The sequence below is a fragment of the Glossina fuscipes genome, unplaced genomic scaffold, assembly GCF_014805625.2.
Source record: "Glossina fuscipes isolate IAEA_lab_2018 unplaced genomic scaffold, Yale_Gfus_2 112, whole genome shotgun sequence".
NCBI lineage: Eukaryota > Metazoa > Arthropoda > Insecta > Diptera > Glossinidae > Glossina > Glossina fuscipes.
In genome coordinates this window covers 988,922-1,009,383 of record NW_023998455.1, presented here as the reverse complement: position 1 = coordinate 1,009,383, position 20,462 = coordinate 988,922, and the positions used below count along the sequence as shown (strand labels likewise).

At 34.8% G+C, this 20,462-nt stretch overlaps 1 protein-coding gene across 4 annotated transcripts in view; it reads left to right on the top strand.

The window, feature by feature from the left end:
* Positions 1-16,165, top strand: part of LOC119639595 (TBC1 domain family member 4) — a 76,111-nt gene extending 59,946 nt beyond the window's left edge. For 3 of the 4 annotated variants that reach the window (XM_038037067.1, XM_038037070.1, XM_038037069.1), the window contains 9 exons: positions 7,049-7,330; positions 7,406-7,947; positions 10,327-10,515; positions 10,801-11,709; positions 11,784-11,929; positions 11,996-12,591; positions 12,676-13,098; positions 13,590-13,736; positions 14,410-16,165. In XM_038037067.1, coding sequence (XP_037892995.1) covers positions 7,049-7,330; positions 7,406-7,947; positions 10,327-10,515; positions 10,801-11,709; positions 11,784-11,929; positions 11,996-12,591; positions 12,676-13,098; positions 13,590-13,736; positions 14,410-15,534 — 4,359 coding nt within the window. In that variant the 3' untranslated portion in view covers positions 15,535-16,165. The remainder of the gene's footprint in view (positions 1-7,048; positions 7,331-7,405; positions 7,948-10,326; positions 10,516-10,800; positions 11,710-11,783; positions 11,930-11,995; positions 12,592-12,675; positions 13,099-13,589; positions 13,737-14,409) is intronic. The other variant, XM_038037068.1, reaches the window with a different exon arrangement.
* Positions 16,166-20,462: the final 4,297 nt, after the last annotated feature.

The window sequence follows — 20,462 nt, the reverse complement described above, 5'->3', positions numbered from 1 at the left end:
TATAGCTCTCTTAAGACTCTTAAGAAGCAGACAATTAAACGGACTAAGATTAATAAAAATTGCCTCAGAATACTATGTTATTTGATCTGATCTTTTGATGGTGCCTCACAAACACAACGATAAAGTTATCATACATTAATTTCTGCTCTGAAGGGCACGTATTGAAATGTTTTACATAAAGTACTGTAGTTGGGTGTCGCGTGTTTGTGTTGGTAAATCGCGTAAACATTTATTAGTGAATTGTTTTCTATAAAATTTTATTGCATTTTTTTCCACTTGAAATGAAAACCAGTTTTACATTTGTTTCTCTTTTTTTATTATTTTAAAATAACTGCTGTTACGACGCTTACGCTGTAGTAAATAATAATTTTCGGTCTAAAATAGACGTCACAACGACAGCAAAGCACACACTTATGCAAAAAGACCTTTTAGAAGTGTGAAAAGCGAAGAGGAAATTAATTGTCGCAGTATCATTTGTTCAACTTGTTCAACTTTATCTATCTATCAACAACAGTAATTTTTTAATAGAAATTTATTATTATTATTATTATTATTAAAATAAAGCAATTTTATCTCAAGTTTTGTAATTAAAGATTATTATTATTATTATTGATTCATGTCTTCATTTCAAATGATTATACATACGTATCATACATCGATACTAATAAATATATATTGCAATAAAATTTTATTCAATATTATTAAAAAAGTATTTCATGATAATAAAAAGAAATTGTGAAAGTTATCTAAACCTTTAGTTCGTGTTATTTGCTAAAAAAAAAAAATTCTATATAATTATATGGAAAATATATATATTTATAATATATCGCATGCGTAATATCAAATTTACTGGTGACAGATTATATTTCTTCTATAAAAATATTCCTCATCATCATCCGCTTGGTAATACCTGTCTGTCTGTCTTTATGTCCGTTCATCTGCTTATTGATTGATATCACTGAAATCAGTTCAATCTTTGGCGATATGCATGAACATTGACTAGAAAAGGTATTTGGGCAGAAAAATTAATCCTTAAGTCTATTTATACACTACACCACTTATAGTGCAGCGTATATTAAGTTAGTCCGTTCGTATGTTACACGCAGAGAGGTTTAAGATGCACCCATCTTTTATTATACCTATCGTTTCAGAATCATAATCTGAACTGATCTACGCAACCAGTATAAGTTTTGTGTTCTGTAATAGAAATAAGAATTGTGTTACACATTGTGTGTGTGTGTGTGTAGGATATTTAATGGTCCGCCTTGCCCATCAGTAATGTTCTTACTTGTTTCAATTGGCAAAAATCGTAAAGTGTGTTTCAAACATCAAGTCCTATCTGATATATATGTGACAACATCGTTGATAGAGTCGTATGATTTCTGGAAAGTACCAACAATCAGTTTCAAAGTATTTGCCGCTTTAGAAGGACTTGATAGAATGGGAATTTTGATCATTTTCTAATAACCACTCGACACTTTTGTCGAGAAATTTTGAAAATTACAATTTTTCCGCATATAAACACTTTCAAGAATAGGGCGTTATACGGGGAGTGGTCGAAAAAATGGACCGCCCCAAACCATTTTCAACAGGATTTGGGCAAAGTACGCCTGTGTACCAATTTTCATCAATTTCAAAATGAACTGACAGACGGACGAACGGACGGACAGACATGCGGTTTAACAAAATGTGAGTGTATTTTAATCCCTTCTGCGTGTTACATACGTTACCCTATGTCACAGACGGTGTAGGGCATAATAAAAGAATATGCATCGAACTTTAGCTTTCTATTTTGCTTTGATGCAAGATGAAATGTACTCCAAGAAAACGGGAATGGCAGACGCACGGATGGATAGATCGAATGAAGCAAAAATGAAGATTGCGAAAATCTTATACAATTCAAGTATATTTATATTATCCTTTAAGTATTTGGTATTGTACAATATGGTAAATTCAATGAGGCGGTACAATTATGAAACAGAGGATACTTCCCTTGAAAAAAAAAAAATACTCAATTCAATTAGCAAAGTATTATAACATAATACATCACAAGTCTTAAGCCACTCAAATGCATTTAAATGTTTTTTATACCTTGTACGTAATGGAAACTTTTAAAATTATTACCACTATTACTACACGCACAAACCTAAAGACAAAAGTATATTAAATTTTTCATTCGATTTGCAAACCATTAAAATGTACTTCAGAGCCAATAAAAACCTGACATAATACATATATATGTGAATATTTTTTACCTAAATAAGATTCAGAGTCAATTTTGCGATCCTTGTCTATCCACCAGTAAATTGGTCTATTTTCCCGAGATCGTGAAACTTATTCTGTCAAAAATTACTTTAAACTCTTGATATTTTTGGCCACATAAGTAAATGTTTCGATTTTTTTGCATTATATTATCCCTTTCGTTAGGAAGAGCGGAACAAATTTGTTATTCAAATAGAGAAATGCGCAGCTTATGGCTTGATACACTAAACACGGTACTAATGGGATACAGAAATAAAAAAATAAAAAAATAGAGGACAAAATCCCTTCCTGAAGAGATTAAGAAAAAAAAAAAAAATAGTTTAGCAGTTAATGATCGGAATAATCGCCGATAAATATTTCGCAAGTCCGTCGAAAAACTCGACGAGCGGGATTATGAGTCAGAAATCAGTGCAAAGCATGGCGTTTTTGTTTATATATTTGCTTGAACCGGTGGGCATTCACTATTCGTTTTGAATTTCTGAACGTCACAACCACGTATGTTTGTATGTACAATCACCTACAAATATATGCGTAAATAAATGTTTGTTTTGAAAAAACATAAACAACTTAAATCCATTAATAAAGAGATTTAGTTGTTGCTGTTAAAAATATAAAATAATAACAAAAAAAAACTATGTAGACGTTTTGATCGACTTACGCTGATTTTTTTTTTTTTTAATACTTAACATTTATATTTTTCTTTGTAGAATTTGTATAAATGAGGTAAAGAATAGTTAGTTTAACCCACTTTCAATTCATAAATAAAAGCAATAAAAATAAAAAAAGCAAAAGACTTATAGAGGAGCAAGGCCAACCGTTACCAACTCAGCTTCAGCTTCGTTTCTTATTTAGGTTAACTGAAAGGATAACTGATAGGACAATTAGAAGGATAAGAGAAAAATATTAAAAATTTGCGACCTATTTCCTAGTAAAGGCTTATTTGCCAATGCAGTCCTCATTAGGGATCTCAAACATGAACTGACTTGATCCAAATTTAGGAAATGCAAATTTTTTTAGCAGCGAATATTGTTATTCTTTAAGCCTCTTTTCTTCTTAAAGTGCTAAGAATTCGACCTTAATTACCATATGAAGCCCTACCTTTCAAAGGCCTCATATGGCCCTATATAACAGCAAATGTATATACTAAATCATTTTTCTGAAATATATATCGTCGTAGAATGCTAAACCCTGGATTACGTTGTTTACTTCTAGCAAAACCGTTTATAAATGTATGGAGCCTAATAAATCGTCCCACTCACTCATCCAAATTTTTCACATTTGCTTCCTAGGCCAAAAAAAATAATATATTATTTACCCTTTTCTCGTCGAAAAGCAAAAAAATTTGCAAATTTTTGTAAATAAAAATTTTTTTTCAAATGGCTTCGTTATATGGGCCATAATCGAAGAAGTGGTTCGAGTCGATTCATTTTCATAGCCGTTCGCTTTTGGGCTAAAATACGTCCAAAAAAGAACTTGGACATACGGACGGACAAGCTGAAATCTATTCAGAAAACTAGCATAACAACATAACTGAAAACACTATAATAGGACGGGGCTTATCAGTAGTTATTTATATAACGACTTTTCAAAATAAGGGAAAGTGAAGGAAATATAGTTGTCCGATTCCGGTAATATGCAATAGCGATCAGCCTTTGAGACAAAACGACGACAAATTTTTTCAAAAATGCCGCACTGTAGGTTGAACGCAAGAATACAGGACAGTCAGACGAACGGACAAGTTTAGATTAATTCAGAAAGTAATTCTAAATTGCTCGGTACAGTAGAAAGCGGGCCTAACTTAACTCCTTCTGCATGACGATGATGTCCGTCCTTGTGCAAAGTGCTTGAGCAAAGAAAAACTCTAGGTTATTAAGTAACTTTCTCAGATTAGGCTGCTCGCCACATAACTGGTATATATATATACATATATATATTTTTTTTAATACGACCAATTGAACCTCCCTTATTCGTCTAACGCGGCAATGAAGTGAAGAGAGAAGAAGATAAGGGGCAGCATGGTGGATGTATGCCCCAATCCGTGAACGTTATGTCTTTACAGATTGAACGAATATTCACTACAGCCATGCCCAAAGTAAACTCTATCGCACTGAAATGTGAACACCCGGACACTGACTTGATAGCCACGATACTTACCCGTTCGGCTACTCTTGCGACAAAGCTTTAAAGCCGTGGCTCGGATTGCCACAAGACCTAAACCACTTCCAATTACCATTGCCCCAGACGAAGTTCAATAAGAGAAATTTCGTATCTTAGCGTATCTTAAAAATCAAAGCGAACTTTGAGAAAAACAAAGGAAAGGCAGATAGATATCCTTATCAAAAAAAAAAAAAGAAAAAAAAAACTTCTGCATGTGCCAATCAATTAACTTTTTGTCTGAATTCTTGCAAAACGAAATGAATAACATTCATGCAGAATGGGCTTTGAGAGAATACAATCATTGAAAATGAAGGTTGGCGAGGTGTGCCTTTATCGAAAGGCATCGTACTTTTTCGTTTACATTTCACACTAAACAATTCGCATAAACATTTACTTAATACCTTCACCGATCATAACAAAATAAACCTAATGCCAATGTATATGACAACTTCCTTGCCTGTCAGTGAGAAATAAATATTTATTCTTATGTAGCACATAAGCACATAATTTGCATCACCAAGTGCATAAACTAATAATGAAAGTTGTTCGCCTTTTGTCTTTTATCAGTCCATAATGTCGGTAAATTTAGGAAATCTTCAATGAACTTTGAATGCAAAAGCATTTTTATGTTAACTAAAAAGCAAAGAAGATCATGAATAGACTTCAAGATGACGTGCAAATTCACTTTTAGATACATGAGAGACTGTTAAGCAAGTTATTGAAGGAACTTACATACGTGAAGCGCTGATAAAGAAGCTATCGAGGGTAGTGCTGTTTGCTTCGCATGGTAATGAGTAAGAAATGAACTCATTGCTACACTCGAATCGAATGTTCACTGCTCCAAGATGCGATTCCCGCATTCCGGGATTGTGACCGACCATTAGTCGCAAGAAGAAAAAGCATATGAACGGCAGCAACAGTCACAACAAAACTTTCGAATTAATATTTATTTTGTCACGAGAAACACGAAAAAAATTACTCGTGATTGCTTTATGAGTTCTGATGTTGCTCCATATATGGGCCTATGCAGTTCAAAAAACAGCAAAGTTTATTATAAGCTTGTAGCCGTGCACTGGGGACTCGAATTGAAAATAAAACAGAAAATGGGAAATTTCCCAACGAACTAAAGTTCTGTGATCGTCATCTGCACTATAGGAAAGAGACAATAAAAATCCGGAAATGAAAGCTCCTAGCTCTGCAACAGTTCATAGGTCTATATTCCAAGCTTATGTTTTGCATTAATATATTAAAAAGTTGTCAACAAAATAACAATTTATTGAAAAAAGTCGAACTTTAAAAAAATACTCCGATAAGTTGATTTCTCGAAAGCACAGACCTGGGCCACATATTGTTAAGCTCCTTAAGGAAAGAATAAAAGCAGAGAGCTTGATATGTATGTGTGGCTGTATTTGCCAGACATATAACTGCTTCTGATAGCCACTTTTTTATAGTTGCAATGACCTAAAGACCGCCCTTGGGAATGAAACATGAGAAAACTAGCGGCCACTTGCGTTAAAACACGTGGTTATAACCAATTTTTTTCAAAATATCGCATAAATTACGTTCAGTGTGTTGACAAGAAGACAAGACGGACGGACGAACAGACAAGCCGGAAAGTGAATCTGAATCAATCGGTATAATGAGAAGTGGGTCTATCGTCATATAAATGATACACGGCTCACCATTACCGTCCCGCTTTATACACTTACTCATATAACGGGCTCTTCAAAACAAGGCTTTAAATGGGCAGTGGTGGTCCCATCCTAATAATTTCTAATAGAGTTCCTCCTTAGGTCAAAAATTAGGAGTTATAGCTTGAATAAAAGAAAACAAGTTGAACAGAGGGACAGACGAGCTTAAATAAAAGTGATTCTGAACGATTCCGTGTAATGAAGGTTGGGTCTATTTCATACCCTTTTTTTGTTTGGCATATATCTGCTCCAACATTATACACCCTTGGACCACAAGCGGTGCAGGGTGTAAAAATTCTCAATAATATATAAAATAATCCTTTGCAAATTAAACTTGCGTGCATATAGGACGCACAACGGCGCTTATCCACATTTCCAAATAGAAACAATCAACACCTTTCTCCTATGACTAGAATATGAAACCTAAGCCTATTCTATTGCGTGATATAGAAAGAAGAGGAAGAGAAAAAAAAAGGGTTAGGGAAAGGGAAAGGGAAAGAGCGAATGTATGCTTAAATATTAATTATTCAATAGCAGGCTCAACATTGTTTAGCATAATTCAGCCTTTTGCAGAAGATGCGTAACAAACTGAGCATACGTTTAGAAGTATGTTTTCAAATATTTGCTAATAATGATTCTTGTTGTTGTTGTTGTTGTTGTTGATGATGGTGATGATGATGTGTAACCTAATTAATTGTTGTAATAGAAGTTGGGCGAGTGAATAAGGTACAAATCATTAATAAAGCAATTATAGTAAATTATTTTACATGATCTCTCGCAGGATAAATTAGCATAAATTATATATTGTTTAACCTTAATATGTGCGTGCAATAGCGTGCAATTGGTAGCTGAAAATCCATACACCCTCAGTAGGCCACTTGGTTTATGGAAACCATTTGAAATAAAAATTTTGTTTTTTTTTGCCTTTCTGCTTACAGATGGCTGAGCTAATGCAACAAATGCGTGATCCTGCCCATACATTGGGCGGTTCAGTTGGGAGTATACCGCAAACTTTGGTAGCAAATAGTAGCGGTACCGGACCGGATCTATCTCTGCAGAAGGCACTTGCCGGCAATGGTATACATACAACGCCAGCCACAAATTTGAAACTAAGCGAAGCTTTACGCAATGCTCAACATGATGCTAGTCCAAATTTGGTTTCATCGAAAATGAAATCTTCGAAATCCTATACCCATGGTCTCAGTAATTCCGCAGGAACGGTATAAAACAATTAATCATATAATATATAAAATTGTATAAATGAAAAATTTTCATAATTTTTTTTTTTGTTTTAGGTACACATTCCGACTTCTACCTCAGCTCAGAGCAATCTTTCCCTATTGGCTGATATTTCGCCAAATCATACACATTTTTTTGAGGTTATGTATGTAGGGAAAATACGTGTTTCGCATAAGCGTGTACCCTATACTTTCATAGATGATGCTTTACCCAAATTCAAAGCTTATGATGCTCAACGTGCTCGTCTAATGCAAATATCTGCAACTAATCGTAAAATGTCATTAAACAGTGAAGGCGCTTTCGTTGGTACCCCGGGTGCTTTAGAATTAAAAAATTCACCTTTGAAAGGTAACGAAGTTAAGGAAGAAGATGAAGAAGAGGCTGAGGAATTATTAACCAAAGAACAAAATTTGGCGAATAAGGATAGCAATGCAACCGAAAAAGATGAATTGGACTCATCCTCAGGTGTTAATAAGGCAGCAGCAGAAGCAGAAACAGAAGCGGAAAACAAGGTCTTGTGCAATAACACGGAGAATAAATCACCACCGGCAAAGCTAATGAGAGGCATAAGTCAAATGGAATTATCATTAAAGAGAGAGTAAGTTTACAAATCTTATAATCACAACATAAATCGTAAAGTCAACACGGAAGACAGTTACTCTTTCTATTTGTCAAATTATACTTTATTAATCACGCTTTCAGTTTTCTTCTAAATTCGGATCATGTGTGCGTGTCTCTAAGAGTCTACGTTTGATAGAGAAACCAGTAAGAAAATTACATTCGCTCGTGACCGATTCTTTTATACTCATTATCGTTATGTTAAAAAAGATTTAACAAAAGGATTGGCTCGGCTGATTTTTTCTGTTCTCAGAATAAAAGCGGAAATATATATGGGGTGTTATAGTTTACGAGACACGAGCAAAAACACACAAAAAGCAAAATGTTTCCAGCTTTTATTGCATAGCCGTGCGGGCGTTGCAGGCGTGACCTTTGACCGGCTTGGGGCATTTTCAAATTCTTTTCTTAAATGTTTCCCACAGATAGTTTACAGTTGGACAGATGGACAGACAAACAAACGGATGTGCTTAGCTCCATTCTAAATTTGAAAGTAGCCAAGAACCTTATTTTACTGTGCTTTATAGGAGATTACTTGAAGCTTGGCATTCGCATTAATTGAAAAAAAACTACATTTTGATACTCTATAATATCGGTTAGGCGTAATAAATTTTTTCCAGTAATGTGCTAAACACCAATACAAATTTTTTATTTCTTTTGAAAAACAGAGGTATTCTCAGTTAACGTGGTACTATAGGCCTATCCTTTCCCCGATTTAACCCGCTTTCTATACCAACGTGCGTGCAACAGCTTCTTTTGCGTCCAGGAAAATGTTTACAACCGACATTACATAGATGGACAGATGGACATGTTTAAATCGATTTAGAATTTAATGCTGACCGGGAAAACATATACTTTGTGGCATGTCTGGAGCTTGTCTCTGGGCATTGCAAGCGTTTTGGCAAAATGAGTATATTCCCCGTCCTTCTTCGGTGCTGGGTATGAAAACTAGATGATCCCTATTGTGTATCTGAAGGCTTTTGAAATTAATCTGAAATTCTCTTGGAGCTTTACCTTGTCCCTGCCATTACCTGTACCCAAACAAAATCTTCCTTTCATGCCAAGATCCTATCGCCTTTCAACGTCGTAACTTTTTCCTTCTCCTGGTAAGCGGTGGCTTCACTTGCATAATGAATGCAATTTTGGGGTGAAACTATTTGACCTTTTCGTCACCTTCCGGATCATTCTTAATCTGAATTTCACGTATTCCCTCGAATGTCACGCTCATATGGATTATGTCACTCTAATATAATTTTTCCTCTTCAAATTACTTGACTTGTTTGTATAGTTCCAACTATTCTTATTCCCTATCCTCAAAGCCATGTGTTCGCCCGAATGTGACGACTGAATGAAGAATGTCACTTAAAAGGTTCGCAATTTAGTTATATTTGACATTCTTGCCTTTCATAGGGAGATAATTTCTTATCATTCGGTGAAATTCATCAACTGTCGATTGGTTAATGAAATTACACTTTGCACAACTTTACTTTGATGATGAAAGGACACGACGTACGCGTTGAAATGAATGAAAATGAATTCATTAGTTAATGAGAAAATATGCTTTTTACACTCTACACCACTCGTGGTGCAAAGCTATATTAAGATTGTGCGGATGTGTGCAATATCTAGAAGAACTTCAGATAAATCCACCTTTCGTTACACCGATCGAATCAGAATCAGAATTTCTGAATCAATCTAAGCTTGTCCGTCTGTCAGTCTGTGTCGCTTTCTTGTCTTCAACCTAGAATGGAGAAAATTTTGCAATATGTTGAAAAAGTTTGGCACATAGAAGGGTTTTTGGCCCAGGCCGAAAGCTATTCCAAATGGTTCGAATGGATCGAACCACTTTTACGACAACTTCCTATACGACGTCTTGTTTTGAGCAGTCGTTATATAATTATAGGATTTTTTGTGTATATAATGATGGGCCGTGGCCCACTACAGTCTTTTTACTTCTTTTTATGCAAACAACGCTCTTCCAAATCATATAGCGCTGTTTAGAAGTTCTTCGAAAAAAAACTGTCTGTGTTGGTTGTACTTCTGCTTCATAAGTTCACCGGTTTCCCGCATTATACGAAATGGAAAACGAGGTCATGGACCTAGATCGAGGTAGATTTCTATGCCTTTGCCTGTATCCAAAATTTTTCCTGGGATAGAACTTCTTGGCTTTTCTCAGCAAAGTGTACAATAGTTCACGGTGAAAAAACCCAAGTTTCTATAAGCAAGTCCGCTAAATCCAAAGGGAGTCTTAAAAGGTTTTAAAAAGACCTTTTGAAATAACAAATTGAAATACTTAGGCAGCATTTTTTTGCGATTACCTTTTATATTTGTCCTTCAATTAATATTCGCTCCTCGTCAGCAGAGTTAACGTTAAAACTGACGACAAAGAGGAAAGTGAAAAATCTGCGCATAGCAATGTTATTATTAATAAACATCCTTCACCGCCTCGCCAGGAGGGTGAAGAAGGGGAAGAAGAAGAACTACAACAACAACAACAACAACAACAACAAGAAAGAGAGACAAGTGAACAAAATCAACAAACGTTAGATAAGTGAGTAAAGCTAATAACTACCCAGCATGATTCCCTCCGTGCCTGATTAGTAATCAAGCAGTTTTCTTTGGTCCAAAACTTGCACAACGTTTAATTTTCTTTGTTTTCACTCCTTATGATTTACTCTTGTATCCAGTAATTCATTTCTTAGATGATTTTATTTATTTTCTATTGTGAATGCTTGAAATTTTTATTCACTTCCTTGAAAAGTGTACACAAAAACTTTATGCCGTTCCATGCATGGATTTACATGAAAATTACGTTATATAATTTGTTTTTTATTAGCATACCACGGCAACGTGATCGTTCAGCCTCATATGGCTGCATACCGCCATACGTGGAACAAAATCGTACTATGGTTTTTCTGGTGGGACGTTCCGATTTACGTTTGATTTCACCTGATCGCAAGCAAGTGTTACTTTATAAGGACTTCAAAGATGTGGCCAGTTGTGCTCAGGGTCAAAAAAATGCCGATCATTTCGGTATTATTTGTCGCGAAGCTCACAATGAAGGTTACATCGGCTACGTGTTCAAGTGTCAATCCGATCATGTTTGTGATGATATTGTGGCTGCCATATCACAAGCTTTTGTCACGTGCGCCGAACAGAAACGGAAAGAGGCTTCACAGATCTTCTCGTGTGAGCATTGCCCTATGTTGTGGTATCATAAGCTTTGCACTGATGTCGAAGGTTTAAGTGAGAAGAAGACGCAAAATATGATCTTTCGTCGCATAGAGTCCTTAAGCGACGATGAACAAGATATAATATGGGCTAAATTCTACGGCTCGGAAAAGATGAACTCACCTTTAGCCGAGCAAAATCAATTTGTAATGATGCTGTTAAGAGCTCATTGTGAATCGCGACAACAGAGACATGTCCACGATACGTCCGAAAATAGAACGGAATTTCTGAATCAATATTTAGGAGGCAGTACGATATTCATGAAAGCCAAGCGTTCCTTGACCAATTCGTTTGATCATTTATTAAAGCGAAAAGCCTCTAAAGATGACGTTGGCAATAATTCACTAACAGCCCTAACCATAAAAGAACAAAATGTCAGGGAAAGTTCCGCTGAACCATTGAAAAGCAGTGGAACAGAGACACCACCAGAAGGCTTTCGATCCCGTTCTAATACTATCGGTTCTAGTCCATGTAAGCCGAGCGCTGATCAACTAAAAAGCCCCATGATGGATATGTAAGTAAAATACTAAACGATTGCATTTATCGGAGCATAAAGTTTATCTCGAACTTTTCGGATTCTTTTTAAAGATTTCTTAAAGTTGGTAATAGTCCCAAGGAAACGGAAGCCCATCAAGGCTCTTGGCGTCAAGCAATATTGAATAGCGTAGTAACTCCTTCAAAAGGTTTAGAAAACACTGAACAAGGCGAGTACTTGTCACCCATGCGCATAACACGTAAGTATGAGTGGAAAAAGTTTAAAAGCGAATCCATATTTCAAGAGCTTTGTATTTCAATTCTAGATCCCCAGAAAGGTAAACGCACCCGTGAGCAATTACGTGAATTATGGAAAACTGCCATACGTCAAACGATACTTTTAAATCGCATGGAAACCGAAAATGCCATGTTGCAAGCGCGCCAAAATGAAAACGAATTGAAGCGAATGAAATTGGACTACGATGAAATCGTAATTTGCGACAAGCAGTTAATTGAACGTTGGGATTCTTATATAGAACGTGACGCTCTGAAAGTGGGTAATAAACGAGATCCGAAAATATTGGCCCAAGCAATTAAGACGGGCGTACCACGTACGAAACGTGGCGATGTTTGGCTATTTTTAGCTGAGCAATATACCACGAACTCTGCCCCGCCAATAGATACACATAGATTTCCCAATTTCCATACACCGTACCAAGCTTTATTGAAAAATCTCACCGAGCATCAGCATGCAATATTCATTGACTTGGGTCGCACATTTCCCAATCATAAATTCTACAAGGATCCGTTGGGTTTAGGTCAACTCTCTTTATTCAATTTGCTGAAGGCTTATTCCATATTAGATCCAGAATTAGGTTATTGCCAAGGTTTGGGTTTCATCTGTGGTATACTATTACTACATGTAAGTGCATGACGCATGTAATTGAATTAATAAAAAAAAATAAAAAAAATTATATAATTTTTTATGAATTTTAAATGATTTTAGTGTGACGAAGCTGAAGCTTTTCATCTGTTAAAACATTTAATGTTTCATCGTCAAATGCGTTGCAAATATTTACCGGATATGAAAAAGTTCCAATTGCAACTTTATCAATTGTCACGTTTGGTTAAAGATCATTTACCCGATTTATATATATGGCTTGATCAGAACGATGTCTCACCCACTCTTTATGCGGCACCCTGGATTTTAACTGTCTTCAGTTCACAATTTCCTTTGGGTTTTGTTGCACGTGTATTTGATTTATTATTCCTCGAATCTTCGGAGGTCATCTTTAAATTCGCTTTAGCTCTGCTAACTGTACACAAAAATCAATTATTATTACGTGACAATTTCGAAGAGATTATGGATTATCTCAAAAGTATAGTCCCCAAAATGGATAGCAATGCAATGGAAAAAATAACAAAAATGGTTAGCTTTTTTTTTTTGCATAAAACAAATGGAAAAAGACATTAAATACCTTATACCACTTCCCTGTGTACAGTTGCATGCATGTAATGGCTTAACAAAATGGTCGCGTTATATGGAAAGTGATCAAAAAGTAGTCCGATCCGCATCATTGTCAATTGTGTTCACCTTTGTGGCAAAAAATGTTCGTGAGCCAAAATTTCACGAACGTATCTCAAGAACTTTCGTCTTGCGGATGCAAGCTTAGACAAGCTTAGATGGAATCAGAATAGGGTATCATATACGACTTGTAGATTGAACTAAAAAAAAAAAAAACAAGATGGACAACCGGACAGACCAGCTTTCTGAAACGATTTGTATAATGAAAGGTGGGCCTATCTTAAATACTTCTCAGTGTCGCACACATCCTCACATTCGCAATGTACCACAAGTGGCATAGGGTATAATGAACTTTTAAATGAATAACAATTTAATAATGAGCTGCATGTAATTAGGTCTTTTCTCTGGATATTACCAAACAATTGATGGAATATAACGTAGAATATAATGTACTGCAAGAGGAGATAACCACAACTAATCATCATTTGGAAATGTTGAAACAAGAGAAATCGAAAAATCAACATCTTGAACAGCAATTACAGGTAAGTGCACAAATCTCATGGGAACACAAAAGAACTAAAAGTTAAGGAATGATTTATGCTTTTGGAACAATATATCTTAACAGCGTATGGGGGTCATAAGTGAGAGAAAACAAATATTTCTTATTCTTTAAATTGTAAGAAAACATACTTTTTCATACTTTACATGCCTTAACACTTAAGAGTATGGTTAGCTATGAAAAGAGAAGTGAGATATACGCTAAGCTAAGTAATACTTAAGTAAATCAAATCAGGTTAATCGACTGTGCCTTCCACTAGGATATAAAAACTTTAACCATATAATTCGAAGAAACACTTAAGTGAATGAAAGGGCCGTTACATGTTAGTTGGCTATGCCTTTCACTAGGATATAGGAAATGCGTACGCAAGTTCAAATGGATGTGTAGCCGTAGCTGTAATGAATTAGTTAATCTTTAAAGGCATAACACTCACCTATCGGTCGTATGCGTCCCAGGCCAGGCCGCAATCTATTTCTCTTCCCTTGCTTCTTCCCTTCCTTGTGTTTACTGTAGTATAGAATACGTTTAAAAAAAAGAAGCCTTTATCAGCCATCCAGTATCGATGAGAGTCTAAGTGGCTCCAAAAGAAGATGTCTAGTCGCGTCTACACTCGTATTCTCATTAATGTTATATTCTTTATTTTTCCATCTTCACAGTTTGCTCAATCGTCTATAGCTCAATTGGAGAAGACGCGGAACTCTCAACAAACGCACATAACTAATCTACAATCTCAAGTACAAAGCCTTGAATTGACTATACAAACATTGGGTCGATATGTAACGCAATTAAGTGAACAAAATACCGATCTAGACGTACCTAGCGAAGTGAGGCGTATTCTACAGCATTTAGAAGATTTGGAGAAACAAAAACGCAAACCATTCTTTACTGAACGTAAAATTGGTAAATCGGCATCGGTGAATAGTCATTTGGGGTTTCCACTCAAAGTACTCGAAGAGTTGAACGAAAGAGACGAACATGGTTCGCCACAAAAGCCCAAGAAGGAGAAGATACCTTTTTTTGAGCACACATACGAGCAGTTACGTCAACAACGCTTGGCTCGCTACGATAATCATAGTAGCAATGGCAATAATGAGTTATCATCATCACCTAGCGGCTGTAATTCACCACAGCAAAGACCTCAAACCTTATACGATAGCCGAGCGATGACAAGCCTTCACGAAATGCCTGCACGCTTGGACGATTTAAAATTACCGGAGCAAGTAGATCGTTTTATAGCCAACATTAAGAGTCCCATTGAGGTGGACAGTGGTGTCGGTACCCCTCTCAGTCCACCCAGTACCAGTAGTAATTTCAGTCAAAGCAGCGCTGGCAGTCTATTCAGTCGTATGGGCTATAAGACGACACCAACAATATTATCACCTTTAGCCGCACGCTCACAAATGATCGACACGGCTCGGTCTCAACAACTTAACTCGAATAATTTGAACGACATGCCTAATAAGGCAAAAAGTCCCGATACGTTAGAACCAAATGATCTTAACACGGAACAAGCATCAATGCACCCTCTGGGTGTGGTGGGTGAGGTTAACGTAAAATTCAACGGTACCACTCAGCTGAAATCTTTAAAACCCATGCATCATTTAAAGGTAACAATTGCTCCAACAACAACATCAACAACTGACAGAGAAGAAGAGATAAAGAAGGCAGAAAATATCGAGAGCAAAACTTTGACTTCTATGACAGTTATTGCAATTAAAGAAGATGAAGAGCAAAGACAACAAGCAGCAATAAATACTGAGCAATGGAGTGGTACAAGCTAACGGTTTTGATTTTTAGCAAAATTCTTACGCAATTTCTATTAAAGGGCGATTCTTTTTTTTTTCAACTGCCCTACAAAAGAAAGAAAAACAAAAACAAACGCATAAAAATAAGAAAAGAGCTGAGCTTAAATATTACTATGAACTGCTTAAATTCCGCAATTCGCACAAACACTAAAGAGAATCTTAAAAGAGCGAAAAAGCAAAAGAAACAAAAAGCTGCTACGTATCCCTTTACTCTTCTTAAAGAGAGAACCTTGGCTATCCACCACCTAAGTAGGCACAGAAAAAGAACAAGCTTTTTTTAATTTTTTAATTATTAAAGTTCTATAGGCCGGATTGGTTGAATGTAATCTTATACAATGACTTTAAGTCTTTCTCGAAAAGTTAAAAAAAAAAACAACTATATTTTAGAGTTGCAATAAGGTGATTCCTACTTTGAATATATTAACTATTAATGTTCAACTTAAATTGAGAAAATTATTCAAACTTTAGAGCTGTTTAACATGGGCAGGCTTGAGAGAGAGAGAGGGATTTAAGAGAGATAGACAGATAGAGAGAGAGAGAGAGAGAGAAAGAGAGAGAGAGAGAAAGAGAGAGAGAGAGATAAAAAACAAGAGGGAGAAAGAAAATGAGGAAGAGAGCGAGAAAGAACGAGATGGAGAAAGAGAAGGAGAGAGAAAGAAAAAATCACAAGAATGAGAGAGGGAGGAAAGGAACGAGAGGGGAAGAGAGAATGAGAGAGAGACAAGGGAAGAGAGCCAAAAAGAACGAGATGACAAGAGAGAGAAAGAGATAGAAATTAATAAAAGAAGTGAAACAAATTTCAAGCACAGATCTACTCGACTAAGAACGGATAACGATCTAAATTTTCCTTTTTTTTTATGATTTGAATATATTTGACTTAACTTTTTCATCGTCGGAATGTTTTTAGGAAAATAACAGATCCTAATAATCGACAAAAGATGTCTGTGAGTTTATTGAAGGCGTTTACAGCTCTTTTCCAGGCTTGATTAGATTCTTGGGTGACAAGCTAAAGTTTGCCGAAATTTCCACTTAGTTTATTATACCTTTCGTTCACAATAATTCTTATTAATTTTCTCCGTTTCCAATACTCCCTAGCGGAAAAAAATAATGAAATTCTGGAATTGATAGCCACAACCTTGTAGCGTTATGTCAAAGATAAAAGTTAAAAAAATTTGGAACAAAACACTATAGTGGAACCCAGGCCTGCATTAAATACCCAATAGCATTTCAATTAATGCACTTTTTCATATAAAGACTTTTCAAAATAAGTTTTCTAATAAAAAAAAGGTGGGCCAAAAGGTCAGGGTACCAAATTTGATCGAAATATCGCACAAGTGGTAGTTTGAGGACAAGAATACAAGACGAAAAGAGGGAGAGAGCAGCGTAGAATCACTTTCTGTATCGATTGGTGTAATAAAAGATGAGTCTATGTTACGTACTACTGGGCGTTGCATCATACGCACAAATTTCGTATACCCTTGCACTTTACACCTTGATGTAGAGTATAAAAAATTAATTCTTAAACCACGATCTATTTTTTGAAGCAAGTACGAAAACCCGAACTAGGCACACTAAGCCCGAAAGACAATATCTGTTACGTACAGATTTTTGCAGGAGCAACCGCAGCCAACAATTACATACCCTACCCCACTTCGTTTAATAGAGTTCCTCGGGCAACGATTTTTCAAAATAAATCTTTGTATGGGATATGGTTAAAAAAATGACATAATCCGAATCATTTTCAACATTTGTGCTGCTTGAGTCGAAACAGATCAGGGTATCGAATTTCATCAAAATACCCCAAAATTTATGGCTTTAAAAAAAAACAAAATGGACAGACGGACAGATAAGCTTCCTAAATTGATCGGTATATCTCAATCCTTTTTGTATATTGCATACATCCACACAAACTCAAAAGCGATTCCATTCTTGTACACTATAAAAAATACGAGCAAAGGAAATCGTTTCACTTAGTATGCATATCTTCAGCTCTTAAAAAAAAGAAAACAATTATCTCAGCGTGTCCCTCAACAGCGACTGTGAAAAACGCCTTATGTTGTCACGTTCAAAAAGAGAACAGAAATTTAACGACGTGACTTCACGTCAGCGGCAATGGAGAACAGAACTTGAAATGATGTAAAATCACGTTAATGGTCGCGAGTTTTTTTTTTTTTTTTGATTCTAAGCAAGAAATATTATTTATCTGATGGTGGTGGGTATAAACATTGTAACGAAAAATTCTTTCATAAAATTGCTTCATCGTATCTTAACCTAACTTTACAACCTTACTTTAAATTGATGATTAATTGTATTGAACTTTGATGAATAATTTTTGAAAAAATGGAAAACAATTAACTACTTAAAATCTCTTCGTGTTGTACTCATCACCGAAGGATCATGTCAAAACATTTGCAACGTTCAAAAGAAAGCATCAGCGACCCTACCAAATATATATATATATATCGTGATCAGCATCGAACTCTAAATCAATTTAAACATATCCGACTGTTTGTCTGTGGTGTTTGTCGGTTTGTGTAATTAAGCTATTAACTTCAAATATGATAGAAACTTTGGAAGTTCTTGTACGCACGTTATTATTAAAAATGGGTCAAATCGGTCGAAGGTCACGCTTACAGCGTCACGTAAATTGAAAACACTTTTGTTTTTCAAAAAGAATAAAAACTGGTTTCTTGCTCATTACTCATACTCTGTGGCAAATAACTGCACAAAAATTTAAACATATATACTATGGACAATACTGTAGTACCTGTACAAAAATGGAAAAAATGGACTACCCTCACCCAATATTACAATGTATCAAGCTTTGATTTTTTTTCCTAATACCTTTATAAGCTGCAGAAACAAACTTCAAAAGACGCCTAAAAAGTATATCAGTTTTTGGTCAGTATCAAATTTAGAATGCACCTAAACAGGTTCGTTTTTTCCATCTGTCCATGTGACAATCCGCACAACTGCGTAGTATTTGTGATAAACATTTTTGCTTTAGCGAAAATGAAGATATCGCAGAAGAATTTGGAAGCGACTTAAACTTTTCGCCGCGCCCACATGACTGTCAGCCGCGCCCACTCCATATTATTGAGGATGAAAATTTATTTATTTTTTTTTTTTTATCTTCCTTAGGATAACGGTGATGGGTATAAAAGATTCGGTCACAACGCAATATAATTGTCTTAGTTTGTTTTTTTTTTTTTTAAGAATTTCCAATAACTTTTTAAACTTCTGACTCACGAAACGTATTTCTCTTATATGTGATATCGTTTAAGTTTAGATATTTCTCAAGTTTTTTTTTTTTTTTTTTTGTTTATTAATTTAAGCTATCCTTGAAAAATTAAAAACTATTATTGATTTTTGGAATCTTCTTAAATCTTCTTCGAAAATTTGTATATAAATATGTAAGTTTACGTTTAAATTAATTTTTAATTATAAAGTATTTTTGTAATTAAATGGAAAGATTGTGTACTTCTACGGTTATAAGTGTTTTAAATATTTATTGTGCTTAAAAATAATTTCTTAAATATTTTAAAGAAATAAAAAAAAATTTTTAATTTCATTAATCTATTTATTTTTAATTAATTCCAATTCATTGATTGATATACAAAAGAAATACGTTAATGTCAAGTTCACATAGCATAGCTTATGTAATAAAAAAGAATGAATGAATTTTTTTAACATATCAACTCGTCTAAGCGTAAGGGGCAAGGACCACTGTAGAAGCCTAAAAAAAAGGGCGATTTTTGATAGAAAAAAGCGTTAAAAAGATTTTTATTAAGGAGCCATAACATGGAACCCACTCCCGTGAGGCATCCTTAATTTGTAACGAATCATGCCAATGAGAGAATGGTTCGCTAGATCGAATAAATTTGATCGTAAGTTGTAGAATGTTGTTCGAGAGCATTTTTACCATCAAAAGCTTTATTATTCGCTAATAAGGAAAGTGTTTAGTTTATCGACAGTTAGGACGCCAAATTGATTTAATGAGAGAGTGACACTTTCAGTCGATTGCTCATCGAAAAGCCATTATTCGATTTTTTTTTTCCCAATCTATAATAAGATCGATTCCATTCCTCGATGATGAATTTTTGGCAAATCTTTATTAAGACAAAATGAAATTAAAAGAAATATCGCTGATAGCAAGCAGGCAGAAGAAGTGTATCACCTCGATCTCGAAGGTTAAAAGAAGATAACTAAGAAATACCTTTTTCATATGAAGAGCCAACTAAAAGGCTAAACAAAATTATGAACCCATTTCAATTCTTATTCGTAATAAGAGAGAATAACGTTAATATATATATATATATATACAATTTGGCCGTGGTGGTGGTGGTGGATATTGACAAACACATTGCATTTACAAATGAAATGTAAAAACCATTATTTAAAATAGCAAAATACTACAAAACAGTATTAAAAAGAATTATTAGAAAACAAAAAAAAACAAAAATGAAAATTTATTTAAAAAGTAAAAAAAATTATATAAAACAAATGCTTATTAAAATCCATTTAAGGCTTTATAAAAATTGAAAAAAAAACATAAAAATTCATAAAAAGAAAAAAAGCTTAGAACTCAATGTAAATGTTTAACAAACTCATATAAGCAAAGGCAAAATAGAAAATTTAACAAAAAAAAAAAAAAAAAAAAAAGGAAATGAGAAAAATAAAAATATATAAAAAAGCATATACTAATAAAAATTTATTTAAAAATCCAAAAAAAAAGAACAAGAAAAAACATTATTGCAATTTCATGTAATGGCTTTTTAAAATGGCTCTTTATAAGGCGAATGGTCGAAAAGGTGATCCGATCTAAACCATTTTCAATGACTTTCGTCCATGGACTAAAACACGTCAACGTACCAAATTTCGTCGAAATATCGCAAAAATCGCCG